Genomic DNA, 19,554 nt, shown 5'->3' with positions numbered 1-19,554 from the left:
TTTACACATTGCCTCCGAAACTTTCGTCCGTCATAAAATATTCGGTTTAGGTTCGATTTTCGCATCCGTAGCAAGCATTTTGATAGGAAAGGATGACACAGACGAAAAAAAAGCATACGAAAATTTCGGACTCGGTGTGCAATGTAGGTCCTCCCGTGACTCGGAACTAACGTTCTTATTTTGTACCGAGGGGACATAACAAAAGCGACGGACAAGGTGTCACGAAAGTAAATACGAGGGTGAATTTGGTTGTTTTTACAGTCCACTGAGAAAGTTACATATTATTATTATTATTATTATTGTCGTTAATACAAAAATCCAGTTTATAGACTTTTTCCTGTATTTGCTGTTATGTGGTTCAGTTCGAAAATCTATACAGCGTATAAGAGAGTCTCTGTGTAAGGAGACCAAATGCAGAAATCTGTTGAAACATCTGAGAGTACAAACCTGTCGAAAGAATAGAATAACTGTACAACACCCCCCCTAAAGAAAGCTTACAGTCTGTTAAAATTATAAATCATGGATGAAGAACCAGAGAGAGCAAAACGCTGGGAAGGAGGATACGAACGAACATGGTGAGAACGTTGCTTTAACTCGCGTGCGTTTACAATTAAATTATTTAAATGCACTGTTTACCTCAAATTGCCACTGAAAAGTGGTTATTGTTAATAAAATATGTTTAATAAAATATTATTTATACTGTCAGTTCAGTTCAGTAATTGTAACAAAAATACAAAAGCTTAAACAAAAGCATTCTAGCCATAGTTGCATTCTAAGCCATAGTTTAAGCTTGCATAGGGCATCACAAGACGATCAGCCACTGACATTTATTATGGTACATGTGTAAATGTGAACACAACGCTATAATGAACTGTTGTCATGTGTCTCTCTTAGGGAGGTGTTGAAGGAGGATGAATCTGGATCTCTCAAAGCTACTGTGGAGGAAATTCTTTTCCAGGCGAAGAGGAAAAGGTACAGCACTCAAAACATAAAAATCAGTTTGAACTGATTGCATGTTGCTTTTAAATTCACTTGTTGTCTCTCTGTTACATTATAGAGTGTTTGAGAGTCATGGACAAGTTCGGCTTGGGATGGTTAGATGCATTTTACTGTCCTTCATAGGTATAGCATTATATCTGTTGTTGGAGACTGAACATAATCATGCGTATTATTCCCACCAAACCAGATGCGGCACCTCTTCGTGATCATTGACTCATCTAGATCAATGGAAGATCACGACCTGAAGCCCAACAGGCTCACCTCAACCTTGAAGGTTAGTAGCACTGCATCTAATTCCTAACATTAGTAGATATAATCTGTCAAAACTGATCTTTCGTTTTGCATTCTTCAGCTGATGGAGTATTTTGTGGAGGAATACTTTGACCAGAATCCAATCAGTCAGGTAATGACTTGACTCTGTATCTGTTGTGTTTACATTTTTAACTTCCGTTAACTGTACCGTATCGTCACAGATAGGGATCATCACCACCAAGAACAAGAGGGCGGAGAAGCTCACTGATCTTGCAGGTTAATCCATCAGTATTATGTTAGCATGTATTGAGAAGGTTTCTTTATCCTCATCATCACTTAACATTATTTTACTTTAACCAGGGAACCCTAAAAAGCATATAGCAGCTCTGAAGAAAGCTGTGGACTCCACATGTGTTGGGGAACCATCTCTCTACAACTCTCTCAACTTGGCTATGCAGACTCTGAAGTAAGAAACATATAAATGTGTAACACTTTCATCTGCAAACGGAAATTTAACGGTGTTGTTTACAGTTTAGTTATAGTACTGGACATACAGTTGAGGTCAAAAGTTTGCATACACCTTGCAGAATCTGCAAAATGTTAAATTTATTTACCAAAATAGAAAGGATCATACAAAATGCATGAAAGGTTTTATTTAGTACTGACCTGAATGAGATATTTCATTTAAAAGATGTTTACATATAATCCACAAGAGAAAATGGTTTAGATGCGCTTGATTCTTAATACTGTGTTGTTACCTGAATGATTCACAGCTGTGTTTTTTTGTTTAGTGATAGTTGAAAAATCCTTCAGATTGCACAAATTATTTGGTTTTTCAGCATTTGTGTATTTGAACTCTTTCCAAGAATGACTGTATGATTTTGAGATCTATCTTTTCACACTGAGGACAACTGAGGGACTCATATGCAACTATTACAGAAGGTTCAAATGCTCACTGATGCTCCAGAAGGAAAAACAATGCATTAAGAGCCAGGGGGTGAAAACTTTTGAACAGAACGAAGATGTCTACATTCTTATTTTGCCTAAATATTATATTTTTTTTAAATTTAGTACTGACCTTCAGAAGCTACAGAAGATAATTATGTGTTTCCCAGAAGACAAAATAAGTTGAATTTACAACTGAAGTTTTCACTCCGGCTCTTAATGCATCATGTTTCCTTCTGGAGCATCAGTGAGTGTTTGTACCTTCTGTAATAGTTGCATATGAGTCCCTCAGTTGTCCTCAGTGTGAAAAGATGGATCTCAAAATCTCACAGTTATTGTTGGAAAGGGTTCAAATGCACACAAATGCTGAAAAACCAAAGAATTTGTGGGACCTGAAGGATTTTTCTGAAGAACAGCAGGCAGTTTATCTGTTCTGGACAAACAACGGACTTATGAACAACTATCACTAAAACAAACAAACAAAAAAAACCAGCTGTGGATCATTGAGATAAGAACGCAGTATTAAGAATCAAGTGTATGTAAACTTTTGAACGGGGTCATTTTTTTAAATGCAACTATTATTTTCTCTTGTGGATCATATGCAAATGTCTTTAATGTGAAATATCTTATTCAGGTCAGTACTACATTTTGTATGATCCCTCTTATTTTAGTAAAATAATGAACATTTTGCAGATTCTGCAAGGTGTATTTTAACTTTTGACCTCAACTGTATACTCACAGCTGTATGTTTGACACCATATATACACATTTTCTATATCTATATAACATTTTAAGGCAGTTACCATATTTATGTTTTCATGCAGACATATGCCTGCTCATACAAGCAAAGAGATCCTGGTTATTTTCAGCAGTCTTACTACGTGTGACCCAGCCAACATCTATGAGCTCATCAAAGTGAGTTTGAATGGCTGCATACTGTAATGGTTCTTATGTTTTGAATGAACGCTGATTTGTTTGTGGTCTTGTGTTTTAATATATATGAGCAGACTCTGAATGGTTTGAAGATCAGAGTGTCTGTGATCGGCCTGTCAGCAGAGGTTCGAGTGTGCACCATTCTCACAAGAGAAACTGGAGGTTGGTAGCAGCCTTACTTTCATTAGGTTACATAGTTTTTAACATTATGTAATGTTTTCTAAATTGTGTTTGGCTGAATAGGATCCTACAATGTGATATTGGATGAGTGTCATTTTAAAGAGCTGCTGATGCTGCATGTGAAGCCGCCTCCTGCCAGCTCCTCCTCTGAGTGCTCTCTCATTCGCATGGGTAATCACATTTACACAATTTAAATAGGGTAAAAAGTTGAAAGTACAACAGTTATTACTGATAGCTTAGTTAAAACTTAGCCAAGGAATTAAAAAATATGTGCATATTTTGTCATTTTAATTTGTGTATTATTTTTGTCTTCACTGCACTCTAAATGTAAAGCAGTTCAGGAGTAGTACTGATTTATATCTGGAATTTATAATATGTATTCTTCACAATACATTTAATGCGTATAATAATTTACCCAGGTTTCCCTCAGCATGTCATAGCCTCCATGTCTGATCAGGATGCCAAACCCTCATTCAGCATGTCGTGAGTACTGTTTAAATCTGTTTAATAATATTAAGTCTAAAATTAAAATATATTTTACGCTACCATTATACACTATATAATATATACATATATTATACACTTCTGTTATAAAAGTTTGGGGACAGTCCGTTTTTTTAAGTGGTTTTTGTTTTTAAGTTTCTTACGCTCACCAAAGCTGCATTTATTTGATCAAAAATACTGTAAAAAGTAATATTCTGAAATATTATAGCAAATTAAAATATCAAAAGTTTGGGATCAGTAAGATTTTTCTTATGCTCATCAAGCCTGCATTTATTTGATCAAAAATAAATGTAAAATTGTGAAATATAATAATATTTCATAGTAACATAGTAATGTAAAATGAAGTTTTTCTATTTTAATATACATTAAAAACTAATTTATTCCTGTGATCAGAGCTGAATTTTGTGCTGGAAACAGTTGTGCTGCTTAATTTTTTTTTTTGGAACCTGTGATACTTTTTTTCAGAATTGAAACTTTAATGAATAAAAAGTTAAAAAGAATAGCATTTATTTAAAATAGAAATCTTTTCTAACTATATACTAACATTTAAAAGTTAGTAAGTCAGTAAATTTATTTTCTTTATTTTTTTTAAAGAAATTAATCAATTTGTATAATACATTTATTTTCATTAAAATGGAAACACAAATATTTTCCCATGCTCTGCTTTCTTTTTTCCATACTTTTCCAGACCTGCAAAATACTTAAAACAAATTCCATACTTTTCCAAACCCCATAGGAACCCTGACAGGTTCCAAAAAAAATATTTGGCAGCACAACTGTTGCCAACATAGATAATTCTAATAATAAATCAGCACATTAGAATAATTTCTAAAGGATCATGTGACACTTAAGACTGGAGAAATGGCTGTTAAAAATTCAGCTTTGAATCACAGGAATACATTATATTTTAAAGTACATTAAAGTAGAAACCATTATTTTATATTGTAGTAACATTTAGCAATATTAGTTTTTTTTCTGTATTTCTGATCAAATAAATGCAGTCTTGATGAGCATAAGAGACTTCTTTAAAATCATTACTGATTTCAAAACAATAGTTTGAACAATAGTGTATTTTCAAAATGTAATTTCATCTGGTGATCAAAGCTGTCTCCAGTCTTCAGTGTCACATGATCTTTCAGAAATCATTCTAATATGCTGATTTGGTGCTCAGGAAAGAATTTTTATTATATTGTCATTAACAAATGTTCTGCTTGATATTTTTGTGGAGACTGAACAAGTATTAAATTTTGTTTTTGTTGTTGTTAAATAGAAGTAAAAAAAAAAAAAAAGCTTAATTTGAGATATAAATCTTTTGTAACATCATAAATATCTTTACTGTCACTTTTGATCAGTTGCTAAATTAAAGTATTCATTAAAAAAATCTCACTGACCCCAAACTTTCGAACAGTATCTTTAATGTATAATTATATTATTTATCATTTGAAATACATTACCAGTCAAAAGTTTTTGAACAGTAAGACTTTTTAAAGTCTCTTCTGCTCACCAAGCCTGCATTTATTTAACCCAAAGTAAATCCAAATTTCAAAATATTTTTACTATTTCAAATAACTTTATTAATTTATTCCTGTGATCAAAGATGCATTTTTTTAGCATCATTACTGTAGTCTTCAGTGTCACATCTTACGGTTCAAAAACTTTTGACTGGTAGTGTAATATTAATTATAGATCATTTTTTTATATATATATATTTTAGGCACCTAGACAGTGCTGGTGAAGCAGGACTCACTCTTGGCGGCTACTACTGCCCACAGTGCAGAGCCAAATACACTGAGCTGCCAGTGGAGTGTAAAGTGTGTGGTATGTTTTCAGCATTTCCCGGTTCTTAAATCTTTACAATAACTTTTAAAGAGCATTGATGTGTTCAGTTCTCACAGTCTGTCTTTTCTGTCTGGTACAGGTTTGACTTTAGTTTCCGCTCCTCATCTGGCCCGTTCCTTCCATCACCTCTTTCCCCTTGAGGCCTTCAAGGAGACCCCACTGGAGGAGTATGATGGCGAGAAGTGAGCTCCACACTTACTCTGTGAAAACCCCTTTGTCTGTCTCATTTCAGCCTATTTAAGTGTTAATCTATTCCTTTTCAGGTTCTGTGAGGCATGCCAAGAAGAGTTGAAAGACAAAAGTGTAGGTTTTTCAATTCAAAAAATCGTTTGCACAGGAGCATTATTAGGCTTTGTGTTTAGAATAACATTTTGCCTCTTTGTTTTGTCCTCTCTGCAGGTGTTTACTTGTCTAGCATGTAAAAAAGTGTTCTGTGTGGAGTGTGATCTCTTCATACATGATACACTGCACTGCTGCCCTGGCTGTATGCAGACTGACAGGGCGTCCTGATGTCAGATGGCCTGACTACAAGACATCTGTGAACTTCAGTATAAGTAGAAACGGAGAAGAAAAAAAGAGGATGTCATCAGTTACAGATTTAGCTTCTCACTGACTCCTGAGGGTTAAAGTAATCAAAGCCAAAACTTGTCACTTCTTTGGCATCATCTTACTTTGGCTTTCTGTTTGCTTGCATCAGTTGTGCTCAAGCTGTAACTGTATGAAAGGGCGCCCCCTATGGGGAAAAGCGTCTCACTGGACCAAATGAAACTAGCAGAGAAAAACATTTTGTGCTGTTTTCCAGTGTCCTGTTTCCATTGAAGTCACTTAAGTTGTAATAGATTTAACAGGACAGCCATTTGTAAATTTTGTATCCTACATGTCATGTCAGTGTACTTACCTGTACTCAATTTCAGTTGAATTCTTTAAAGAAATTACATTTTTTCCATTTAAAACTGTATTGACTTGCATGGCTTATTTTTGTTTATCTATCTTTGATTATATATTGTATAAATGATTGTTGGTGTATAAGTTTAAAGTGCTGCAGCACAATTTGCTTTCTAAAGTTAGAGTTAATTGCAAAGACAAAACAGTATACACTACCAGTCAAAAGTTTTTAAAGTAAACAGTTAATGTTTTTTAAAGAAGTCTCCTCTGCTCCCCAAGCCTGCATTTATTTGATCCAAAATGAAATATTTTTTCTATCTGAATACACTTAAAATGTAATTTATTCCTGTGATCAAAGCTAAATTTTCAGCATCATTACTCCAGTCTTTAGTGTCACATGATCCTTCAGAGATCATTCTAATATGCTGATTTGCTGCTCAAGAAACATTTTTAATTATTATTATTAATATTTAAAACAGTTGAGAACATTTTTTCAGGATTGTTTGATGAATAGAAAGATTCAAAGATTAGCATTTATCTGAAATAAAAAGCATTTGTAATTATACACTATACCATTCAAAAGTGAGTATTTTTTTATATACATATTAGGAAAGAAATTATAGAAATTAATACTTTTATTTAGCAAGGATGCTTTAAATTGATCAAAAGTGATCAATTTTTTTTTTTTAAATTTCAGATAAACGCCGTTCTTCTGAACTTTCTATTCATCAAAGAAACCTGTAAAAATTCTACTTTTCAACATCATAAAAAATGTTTTTTAAGCAGCAAATCAGAATATTAGAATGATTTCTAATCATGTGTCTGGAGTAATGTTGTTCAAAAAATTTCAGCTTTTGAAATGACAGGAATTTTGAAATATATTCAAATAGAAAACAGTTATTTGAATTAGTAAAAATATTTCAAAATTCTACTGTTTTTGCTGCTTTTGACTGGTAGTGTATAATTAAAAAAATTACAAAAGTAATCCAATCCTTAATTTAATTTCAATACAAAATGTTGCAGACAGACAAGAATCTTAAATTTTACCCTCATAAGAAATGGTACAGCTTTTCAAAAATATTCAGCTCATATTCACAAATTCTGAATCCGTTATTTCACACACTTTAGCGCATCAAATACCTGCATCATATTAAATTGCAATATAAAATGTATACACCTCTCACTTTGACTATCACAGTTTAAGTGCTTCACAGCTCTGTATTTTTGTTCTGGTCATACTGTCTGTGCAGCCATGCTTTCAGTAATGGGAGGTTCTTGTCCATCCAGCGAATGTTCTCTTCGATGTTCTCCAGGGCTTGCTGAATACATCTCAGTTCTGCTCCAGTCTCAGCCCGCAAGGAACTAAAGAAACTACGAATCTGATGGAGCAGAAAAACATGCCTTATGTCATATAATGAAGTTTTTTCATTACAGGATCAGATATTTTTTGGTCAAGACCAACTGATGAATGCTCCTAATTAAAAAAAAAAAAACCTACCTCAGCTAGCATTTCTCTGGTGGAATACTGGTTGGTCACTCCTACTACCATGTGCGCTATAGAGTGTGAGCCAAGATCAAACCTAGAAACAAATGTTTGAAATCATTCAGTAGCTCAGAATATAGAACTATTGTGTGTCTAATTAAATCAGTGACTTACTTTTTAATCAGGGAGTCCCAGTTAGCTTGTAAAAAGTCCCATGCGTGTTTGTAGGCCTTAGGATTTTTACTGACTGAAGTCACAACATATGGCAAATCCTGAGTCTTCATCACCTCTCCCACCAGACTCTGCTCCATCATCCTAACACAAATGAAGGATGACATTAGTGATTATTCTTATTTTCTTTAACTAATGTACAGTGGTGGCCAAAATGATTAAAACTTGCACTGACTATTGTCAGACTCCTTGTGCAAACTAAAAACTCACTGGATTATTACCATTAATGGCAAAATTAATGTTTGAAAATGTAAACTGATATTTCCTACAGACACATTACAGCAAAAAAAAGAAATAACTGATTTAAAACCAGCTGTTGAAAATACTAGTGTTCTAATAATTTTGCCCACCACTTTATATCTGAGTGTCTCACCATTTTAGCTTATGATCGAGGGGGCTGGTTGTGAGGGCCATCTTTATCCTACTCTTCATTGAGACGTACATAGACTCCTTGTACTTCTCAAACAGGAAATCCCAGCCATCTTCAGTCCGGGCGCCAACAGAAAACACAGCCATAGTCACATCATTGGGAAGGCTATGGATGAAAAGACAAAAAAGGTTAGAAATAATTCATTTCTCTTTACCGTTTTATTCATTAAGAGAAGAAAAAAGTTTACATCATCTTAATGGTAACAGTGTAGAACAAAGTGTTCTTTGTATAAAATGAAGTTTCAGAAAGATAAGAAAACAATGACCTCTAACCTCATATTCCCATCTGATTCCCTCCACTGGTTGAAGAGCTGTGTTGCGGTGCTGACACAGGGAGGATGACCCCGCACACAGCCGAATAGGAGGAGGTAGCTGCGGAGCATCCTCTGAGACACAGAGCCATCATCCGTCCACGACTGCTGGTCTATGAGCTTCCTGAACAGCTGTAGTATGTAGCCCTGAACCACAGCAAGATAATCGACATTAGTTACACAAATAATTTCATACACAATGGTAATTTAATATGCTTTACAACCACAATAAAGTATCAATGAACTTTAAAATAGGGCTGGGCGATTAATCGAAAAATAATCGAAATCGACATTCAGAACCTATAATCGATCAAATGTTTCCAGGTCGATTATTTCGATTACTTTCCCTTTAAAAACAGTACCGCGTGTGGAGTCACGTGACCCCGCTCCGTTCCGCCGACATGTCCATGGAGAGCTTAAAAAATTTACAGGATATACAAGAGTAATTTTGTTTAGAAGACGGTGCTTATTTTCTACTTTGAAAGTGCATTTTCGGTTTTCGGCCGAAAGACTTTTATCACCAAAACAACACGGCCGAAACAGTATGTTGACAAACAGAAACCGCAGCCTGCACGTGCTTGTCTGAAGCAACACGTCTGCGGTGTGGACGTATGGAAAGACCCACGGATAGCGATTTGCAAAACTTGTTTTGCCGAAATTTCCAGAGGGGTTGTGTCTGCAGTCGTGCGTGCAGTGATAAGAGCAGAGATCGAGACAGATGTAGCTTTCAGTGAGTGAAAAACATTAGCTTTATGTTGGTGTTACTGTATTTTTATTAATATTTATGTTTTAAACCATGGAGGTGAGCCAATGGATATCACACAAGCAACGTGAAAACTGCGCAATGTTAAAATGAAAGTGAAAACTGATTTTCAGCATCTGACGTGCATTCTCTCAGAGACAACGAGAGACGATTATACGTCATATTCTGATATTAATTTAGTCCCCTAATATTTTCCTTGTGCCCTGAATATGGTGGGAAACGTATAAAAAGAAACGTATATTGTGCAAGGTTTGTTTCAGAAAACCGGTTCTTGAAATAAAGCTCTTAATTTTAATTGAAAACTGCAGTGTTAGTACTGGTAGGGGTTATAAAAGTCATAATTATGATTTCAGGTGGTCTTAAATGTGGGGACTGAAAGACAAGAAATGATGAAACTTCAAAAGGCTATCCACTGAATAAATCTGAGCGCTGCACGTTTCAAAGTCATTTGTTGCGCTGCTTTGTATACCAGTCTGACAGCGCCTCCTGCTGGAAGAGAAACGCGTAGTCTTGTAAATGTGAATTTTTTTACAGTCTATGATGTGATGGATCCAGAAGATAATGTTATAAAAATTTAAACAATTTAAACAAAGGCAGTAAAATATATGTATATGTCAAGTAATAAAATACTTGATTGATAATAATTGTTTAAATTAATATAATTGATTTATTCTTTGAAACTTTAATATTAATGTATGCAATTGCAATGCCTTGAGTCTAGTAAGATTAGTACACAGTCATAGCCATAAATGGAATGGTACTAATAATTGGCATAATTGTTTCGGTTTTCGGCCTTGGTTTCCTCTTTTTCGGTTTTGGCCAAGAATTTTAATTTCGGTGCATCCCTACTTGTCAGTGAACTATGAGGGCAAAAAAATAAATATTATATAAATATAATTAAATATAATTTTATTAATAAATAAAATAATCGTTCGTTAATCGTAATCGAGTTAAAATGTTCAATTAATCGAGATTTTGATTTTAGGCCAAATCGCCCAGCCCTACTTTAAAAATAAAACTTAGCTTTCACACGTTTAAGTAACACATTTCCAAGACTTTTTCAGCGGTTATGATTTGGTTATGATGTCAAATTTGCAGTAACAAAGACCAATTTTCTAGCCAAATTAATATTTTAGAAATTTGTATAACTAGAAAACTCTATATTCATTACAGAAACTTTGCTGACGTTTTAAATATTTTTTATAACATTTTATAATGTGCACTACAGTACTGTTCAAAAGTTTGGGGTTAGTAAGATTTAAAAAAAATTAATACTTCTTATGCACTGAATTGATTAAAAAAAAGTGTATAAATTATAAATGTTACTAAATTTCTATTCTAAATCAATTCTGTTCTTTTGAACTTTATAATCATTAAAGAAAAATGTTTCCACAAAAATATTAAGCAGCACAACTGTTTTCAACACTGGTAATAAGAAATCTTTCAAGTATCTTTTCAGCATATTAGAATGATTTCTGAAGGATCATGTGACACTGAAGACTGGAGTAATAACTGAAATAAATCACAGAAATAAATTATATATTAAAACAGAAAAAAGTTTTTTTTAAAGAAATCTCTTCTGCTTACAAGCATTTATCCAAAGTACAGCAAAACAGTAATATTTTGAAATATTTTCACTATTTAAAATACTTGATTTCTATTTGAATACATTTTAAAATGTAATTCATTCATGTGATTTCAATTTCATTTTTTTCAGGTTTTTGATGAATAGAAAGTTCAGAAGAACAGCATTTATCTGAAACAGAAATATTTTGTAACATTATAAATGTCTTTATCAAGCATCACTTTTAATGAATTTTAATGAATTCCTCGCCAAATAAAGGTATTAATCTCTATAATCCACCTATAACCCCCCCAAAGCTTTTTTTCTAAAAGCTTTTTATTTCAGATAAATGTTGATCTTTGAATCTTTCTGTTCATCAAAGAATCCTGAAAAATGTATTCAATTGTTTTAAATATTGTTATAATAATAATAATAATAATAATAATAAATGTTTCTTGAATAGCAAATCAGCATATTAGAATGATTTATAAAGGATCGTGTGACACTCAAGACTGGAGTAATGATGCTGAAAATTTAGATTTGATTACAGGAATAAATTACATTTTAAGATATATTCAAATAGACAGCAGTTAGTTTAAATATTAAAAATATTTCACAATGTTGCTACATGTTCTGTATTTTGGATCAAATAAATGCACGCTTAGTGATCAGAAGAGACTTCTTTAAAAAACAATAAAACTCTTGTGACTTGTAGTGTATATATTATTACATTTTAGGCTACATTTCAGTTTTATTCTCAGAATTGCAGACTGAAAAGAATCTGATTTAATTCCGAATGAATGAATCCACAAGCTAGGAGGTGAAATATAAACAATCTCTCACTAACCTTCATCTGGTTCTCCAGCTCCACCATGTCTCTCTTCTCCATCAGTTTGTACAGAGGCACAAGCTCACTGAAGCCCTGTGTTACTGGCATAATCTCAGTTTCCTTGCTTAGGTACAGAGTCAGGTCTAAAGCTTTATCCAGTGGAAGCTTCCCAACACTGTCCAGAACACACAGAGGGAGGATGTTTTTAAATCAAACAGGGCACTGAGAACTTGCCAACTCTTTTAATGTATGATCTGCAGTCCTTTAAATGTACTTGTTTGACTCTTGATACATTTTTGTCCCAATGACTAATAAGAGCACATACGCAGATGACTGAGGACTGACCTGACCAGCTGGAAGGCGTTGTTGATGAGGCTGGCCCGATCATTGCTGCTGAGTGCTGTGTGATTGTGTTTGAGCAGCATGATGAGGTCATCCCAGCCAGAACCCTCATAGTGCACAATGTAATATCCACTCATGTCCACATTAAACTTGATCCAGTCTACCTCCTCCGGCAGATACAGCACATCTATGATGACATATACAACAGATCTGTTAGAAATCAGTTCAACAGTCTTTATGGATGTTATTTAGTCTTTTCGTTGTTTAGAAATGTGAAGCCATTTCTCTCTAAACACTTACAAACTTTAAACATTTAAAAAAAATTGGTAACACTTTACAATAAGGTTCATTAGTTAAACATTAGTTAATGTACTAACTAACATGAACTAACCATGAGCAATACATTTGTTACTGTATTTACTAATCTTCATTAACGTTAGTTAACGAAAATACAGTTGTTCATTGTTTGTTCATGTTAGTTCACACTGCATTAACTAATGTTGACAAGATTTTAATAATGTATTAGTAAATGTTGAAATTAGCATTAACAAAGATTAATAAATGCTGTATAAGTGCAATTCATTATTGATTCATGTTAACTAATGTTTTTAACTAATGTTAACTAATGAACCTTATTGTAAAGTGTTACCAAAAAAATAAAACAAATGAATATAATTATGATTTAAAAACAATATATTATATCATATTCTTAAATAATACCAGGACAAAAGTAAAAGTAATTATTATTAAACAATTCTATAAAAACAAATACCTGTTTTGCTCTTAAGTAGAAAACGATGCACTGTGGTTGTGTCGCTAGTAATGTAAGTCAATGGAACATGCCACAGAAAGCTGCAAAAGAACAAGAATTAAAGATTTAGTCAAACTCACAAACAAGTGTTAAAAAAGAAAATTTACCCCCGGTTGCACAGACATGGCTTAAGCCTAGTCCTAGACTAAAATGGAAGTCTGAGCTGTTTCAGCTGAAAGAAACTTGCACTGACTGATCTTGTAATATATCAGTGCCTTTTTTTTTGTCTCAAGATGCACACCAGTAATGTTTTTTAAGGCACGTTTATAAAAACTACTTAAATGTCTTAATTGAACTACGGCCTAATCCTGGTTTAGGCTAAGCCCTGTCTATGAAACCGGGCCTTAGAGTCTGAAAATAATTCAATACATCTTTAGAAAGTCCCATGTGTACAAAGAGAGACTTGGTGTGACAAAGCAAATGGAAGTTAATAATTTTCAGCAAGAGTTCAAGAAACCAGTCATAAGGGTCAATTTTTTGAAATTGAGATGTTTGTTGGGATAGGATAATATTTGGCTTAGATACTATATGAACATAGTTGAAAAAAAAAAAATCTAAATATTGAGAAAATCGCCTTAAAGTTGTCCAAATGAAGTTCTCAGCAAGGCATATTACTAATCAAAAGTTAAGTTTTTATATATTTACAGTAGGAAATTTACAAAATAGCTTCATGTAACATGATCTTCACTAAATATCCTAATGATTTTTGGCATAAAAGAAAAAACGATAATTTTGAGCCATACAATATATTTTTGGCTACTGCTACAAATATACCTGTGCTGCTTAAGACTAGTTTTGGGGACCAGGGTCACATGAGTGACAGTGACCACTGGCAACGTGTCTGTGAGATACAGTCATTTAATATCTACATGACAGAGAGGTTTGATTTATCTCACATACAAGAATGTTATTCTTAAAAAATGATGTGGAAAACTGTGACTTGGATTCATACATTGATAATAATTCATCTTGTTCATGATATGTAAGATCAACTGCTGCCCACTGTTTTATCAGTAAGAAGACTAATATTTTATTTTGACTGGTTATACATCTGGCTATACAATTGCGATTACATTTTTAGTATAAACCCTTAACAAATCATATACAAAAATAAAGTCAGTGTCAGTTTTAGGCTTGAAAATTAAGAAACTGTAGATCTGTAGACCTGGATGTTTGTGAGAGGTCATCACTCTTGAGGTAACGCTCTTGACTTAGTCTGACTTCGCGACCTTTGACCTCCACCGTAATGAGTGGAAAGCCCTCCTGCAAAGTCCATGTCTCCATCATAGCCTTAACATCCAGCTCATCCTCAGACTGCCATTTCTAAGAGACACAATATCACAGAACAACATCACAACACCAGTTAAAAACAGGATATAGAGAGTCCAGAATAATGATGTAATAAAATAACTCACAGAAGCTCCAGAGTGTGAGACTGAGCGCCGGCAAAACTCATCACCCTTCAGTCTGCCTTCATCCAGACCATCAGAGTCACACACCTATGACAGAGAGAGACACTCAAAACTAGCTAACACTTACTACATCGGGAGACATTTTGAACCTGTACTCTTAAAGGGACAGCTCACCCAAAAATGAAGATTACCCCATGATTTACTCAGCCTTAAGCCATCCTTGGTGTATATGACTTTCTGCTTTCAGACAAATGTAATTATATTTAAAAATGTCCTGGCTCTTTCAAGCTTTATAATGGCAGTGAATCATGGTCAAGACTTTAAAGCCCCAAAACTGCATCTATCTATCATAAAAGTGCTCCAAACAGCTCCAGGGGGTTAATAAAAGACCTGAAGTGAATTGATACGTTTGTGTAAGAAAAATATCCATATTTAAAATTTTATAAATCACAATCTAGCGTTTATGTGAGAGTACAATTAGAAGTAGAAAATGAGGATTTGTAAAGAAAAATGTCAGAGGATTTCGATACAAGCTGAGAGGATATTGATTTTCCTTTGCTGTAAACAAAACCTGGTTCTCCAGAGACTAGCATATTTTCATTGGAGCTTACACTATGCCTACATCCTACATCATCTGCTGGAACACCACTCTCGTGAACATGCGTACAAGGATTAGCAAAAGCTAGAGATTCCTGTTTATAACGTTTTAAATATGGATATTTTTCTTACACAAATGCATTGCTTTGTGTCAGAAGGCCTTTATTAACCCCCTGGAGCCACATGGAATACTTTTTATGATGGATGGACACACTTTTTTGGGCTTCAAAATCTCGACACCCATTCACTGCGATTAGAAAGCTTGGAAGAGCCAGGACATTTTTTTTAATATAACTCCGATTGCATTCGTCTAAAAGAAGAAAGTGGTGTACACCTAGGATGGCTTGAGGGTGAGTAAATCATGGGGTAATTTAAATTTTTGGGTGAACAATCTCTTTAAGATACGGTCACACTAGCAAACTTTCTGGGAAATGCTTTATGGGCATAAAAGGTCCACTGTCAAAAGTGTAGCTAGTCAGCTCACAAAGAACAACATTTTTACTCACATTGGTCAGACTTTCCCACAGGTTACTATTGATCGTATTCTGGTAACTGTAGCGTTTTAGGTATCTCACAATGCCCAATTTAAAGGCATCTGGGGTCAGAAACTCTCTCAGCATGTTCAGAATACAAGCCCCCTGAAATGACATTCACAACTGTAACATGATTTTAAGAAGCTTTTGAAATAATTTGAATAGAAGGAAAAACATAATGCACAGGAAAAGTTTTACGCACCTTGTCATAGGAAACATCGTCAAACATTTCCTGTATCTGAGCAGGGTTCTCCACCGGTGTGGACACTGGGTGAGAAGAGCTCAGGGAGTCTACCTCCATAGCCTCAAAACACTTGCTTAAGAAATAATCCTCCTGTGGTACAAAGAAGATTGGCCTTCATATTAGCATAGATTCTCATGTTTAAAATCAAGGGAAACCAATTTTACAAAAACTTACAACTTGAAGTTCAGGATTGGTGATGTTAACAGATACAAACTCCATGAATTTGGCAAAACCTTCATTCAGCCACAGATCGTTCCACCACTGCATGGTCACCAGGTTACCAAACCACTGAAAAGAACAGACACAGAAAAAACAATTCATTAATTAACCACAGCAACATGTCATTTACTAGAATAATTACTAGAATACATCCTATGACACAAAAAAAAAACCTGTTTACTGATGTCTTAAGATCACCTGATGGGCCAGTTCATGAGCAATGATCATCGTGATACCCAGCTTGTCAGAAGCAGAAGACTTGTGGGGATCAAAAAGAAGGCCAGATTCCCGGTAGGTGGTCAGACCCCAGTTCTCCATTGCTCCAGACTGGAAGTCTGGGATAGCAGCAAGATCTACAGAGCAGATTATATAAATGGTGAACTTAGAAATCTGTCCTTTGCATTTTAAGCAGTAGACGAAATGCCTATGTGGAGCTAACCTTGTTTAGGTAGAGGGTAAGGAATGTCAAAGTAGTCATCGTAGAAGTCAAGCAGTTTCACTGCAGCATCCAGAGCAAACTCTGCCTGGTCGATTTTCTCTGGCACAGCATACACTGAAATCTGAATTCACATCAAATAAATACATTTATGGAGCATCACAAAAGGTATCAATGATGGAAGTGGGACTTTATGGTTTTAATAATATGAGACTAACCTGGACTCCATGCTGACTCGTCTTGCTGATAGAGAGAAAGTCAGAGACAATGAAAGCCACCAGGTATGTGCTCATCTTTACACTCACATCAAACTGGTCCTCAAACAGGCTGCCTGACAGCTCCAGTGTTTTCAGCTGGAGTAAAGAAAAAAGTAAGCTTAACAGAAGAACCAAAGTTATCCCATGGCAGATTAATAGTTCATGTCACACTATGATTAATTCAGGACTGATCAATAGAAGTTCTATGGATATTATAAAAGCACCTTAGGCATGTTTGAGAGTGCAATATGCTTTGCTTCTCTGCGAATCCGCACAGAAAAGTTTGCTTTGAAGGCAGGTTCATCAAAACATGGAAAGGCTGCCCGGGCACTGGTCGGCTCAAACTGTGTGGAAGCCACAACCCTGATAATGTGATTGGCACAACATTAGATTATTACAAAACACTTTTAGAGCCACTTTAGAAAGTTATTTGCTATATATATATATATAAAAAAAAGAGGTTTCTCACCTGAGGTCTCCCTTGCTGGTGCGGTATGTGCTTTTGTAAAATCCATGAAAGCTCTCAGAGAGGTTGGCGGCAAACTCCAGTTTAACTAAATACATATGGCCCCTCTTCAGTGGTGCATGATCAGATATAAGTGCGATCTGCTGGAAGTATGGGTACTCTAGCACCTTCAGGACTTGTATCTGACCTTTGTCTTTATCTAGCAACCTTGCATTTGAGATAAGAAGATCTTTACTGTGCAGTATGATAGTCTTGGTGTTTTCATGGACCTCAATTTGGATCTGCACTGATCCAGTGAAGTCTAAACTTGTGAGGTTGGGGTGGATAAGGAGATGGTAATGAAGGGGAGATATGGTGTCTGGAAGTCTCATTTTGTTCCATGGGAATGGTTCTCCATTGGTTGAAGTGGGGAAGGAAGTGGACTCTTCAGTGACTGCAGCCCAAAGGTAAACAGGCAGGACTATGAGATTCACAAGCAGAGCAAAGCGAGTCATGACTGCTTAGTACTACTTGGGAACACTGTAAAAGGGGAAAAAACATTATAAACTCAAATAATACAATATGTGCTCATAAGCTCGGTATAAATTGAATACTTAAGTAAATTTTTTCTTAAAGACTGGTCATTAACTTTTTATATTTTGTTTCAAATTGGTCTAATTTGAATCCTAAAAGTACGACTTATTTCCTCTTGGTTAAGTGACACAGTCTTAACAAAGAGGCTATGTTTATGCAACTGGCCCCTGTTCTCGCATTTATTGAAAAGTCATTTACGGAGGTGACTAACAATGACAATGCATATTGCCTCTTATACAAGTCTTATTTCCGCAAATCGAGTCTTTCAAACAGTTCGTTCTCAGACCGTTGTTGACAGGCTTTTTGAACCCATTCAATCGATTTCTTGAAAAGATCCGACTCAATAGGAGGGTCACGACGAATGCGTTAGGCATTTAGGTTTGGAAATAATCTTTCGATAACATTAATAATATTCTTAATTCGGCGATAGGCTTCTTTGCACAACACCACAGCCTTTCACGATGCAAACTGAAACGACAGTGCGCATGCAAGGCGTTTAACCAAACGTCATCTGCACCTGTCACGTGTTTAAAGTTCAAGTTTATCGTTGTATTGCAAAATACTTACGATATGCTTTTCAGTTAAAGTCCTCGATGTGTTCAAAAATGTATCCAGTTTTGGTTAAGCTGAGCTTTCGAATCAATGAATGTGAAAGTGAAAATACAATTCTTCAACATGTGCATCATGGGAAGACGTTTTTTAAATTAAAGGCTCTGCACTTACTGTATAATTAAATAAAGTTAAACACAATTCTAGGACAATTCAAGGCAACATTATACAATAAATATAACCAGTATGTGAAGCTGCCTTTAAAGCGGTAACAGACGCATGTTGCCAGATCCTCCTCTTTTAAATTCCCTAGTCTGTGGAAATGAACCTGAACCTTCAATACCACCAGGAAGATTGTACTGAAATAGTATAGTTTTAAATAAATAAATAATGTTAATAAGCTTAACCCAGATAATTAATAATATATATATGGGTGATTCTTAGACTATGGGCACTTTTATGTACTTTGGTCATATTTTTAAAAATACATATAATTTTGGACAAATTCCTCTTTCTTTGTCAAGCTATCAGTAGAACCAACCTAAAAATTTTTTTTACTACCTTTGTATTATGATTTTTTCATACTTTTCAACCTTCTTATAGGTGTCAAAATCAGTGTTTTCTCCTTGTCGCACACCCAGACTTTTAAACTTCAACAATGAAAATACAGTTTAAAAATATGACTTATCTGGTAACTATTAATGTCCTTGAATTAAGCACTAGTAAAATAATTAAAATACATTATAGTATTTAATAAGAGACCTCTATCAATATTACTTTTTATACAAAATATAGCTGTCGCACAGTATTGGTGTCATTTCCACCACAACACTGTAATGTATCTTTAAAAAGTTTGTGTGAAAGATTTTTTTTGAGGTTCTCTATGGAAATGTTGAGTGACATCAGAGCACATGTTGGACATGGAGGGAATTTACATTTTCATCAACAACAAATGAAGAAAAATCAAA

At 34.6% G+C, this 19,554-nt stretch overlaps 2 protein-coding genes across 2 annotated transcripts; one reads left to right on the top strand and one right to left on the bottom strand.

The window, feature by feature from the left end:
* Nucleotides 1-504: 504 nt before the first annotated feature.
* Nucleotides 505-7,032, top strand: gtf2h2 (general transcription factor IIH, polypeptide 2). Its single transcript, XM_073840631.1, has 15 exons — nucleotides 505-575; nucleotides 895-972; nucleotides 1,058-1,094; nucleotides 1,187-1,273; nucleotides 1,352-1,402; nucleotides 1,473-1,527; nucleotides 1,612-1,717; nucleotides 3,021-3,111; nucleotides 3,204-3,291; nucleotides 3,373-3,480; nucleotides 3,729-3,792; nucleotides 5,528-5,631; nucleotides 5,732-5,834; nucleotides 5,916-5,955; nucleotides 6,052-7,032. The coding sequence occupies exons 1-15, from the start codon at nucleotides 520-522 to the stop codon at nucleotides 6,160-6,162; spliced, it is 1,179 nt and encodes a 392-aa protein (XP_073696732.1). The 5' UTR covers nucleotides 505-519; the 3' UTR covers nucleotides 6,163-7,032.
* A 490-nt stretch (nucleotides 7,033-7,522) lies between these two features.
* On the bottom strand, nucleotides 7,523-18,837 carry erap1b (endoplasmic reticulum aminopeptidase 1b). Its single transcript, XM_073839875.1, has 19 exons — nucleotides 18,605-18,837; nucleotides 17,468-17,983; nucleotides 17,223-17,361; nucleotides 16,960-17,094; nucleotides 16,745-16,865; nucleotides 16,504-16,658; nucleotides 16,261-16,374; nucleotides 16,045-16,176; nucleotides 15,816-15,947; nucleotides 14,716-14,799; nucleotides 14,466-14,623; nucleotides 13,262-13,341; nucleotides 12,493-12,676; nucleotides 12,166-12,322; nucleotides 8,954-9,138; nucleotides 8,625-8,786; nucleotides 8,195-8,335; nucleotides 8,036-8,117; nucleotides 7,523-7,916 (listed from the first exon to the last, which is right to left on the bottom strand). Exons 2-19 carry the CDS (start codon nucleotides 17,956-17,958, stop codon nucleotides 7,746-7,748), a joined length of 2,823 nt encoding a protein of 940 aa, XP_073695976.1. The 5' UTR covers nucleotides 17,959-17,983; nucleotides 18,605-18,837; the 3' UTR covers nucleotides 7,523-7,745.
* Nucleotides 18,838-19,554: the final 717 nt, after the last annotated feature.

Source organism: Garra rufa, chromosome 5 (genome assembly GCF_049309525.1).
Source record: "Garra rufa chromosome 5, GarRuf1.0, whole genome shotgun sequence".
Lineage (NCBI taxonomy): Eukaryota > Metazoa > Chordata > Actinopteri > Cypriniformes > Cyprinidae > Garra > Garra rufa.
Note: the sequence above shows the minus strand (reverse complement) of the source record. Positions and strands in the feature narration are given on the sequence as shown.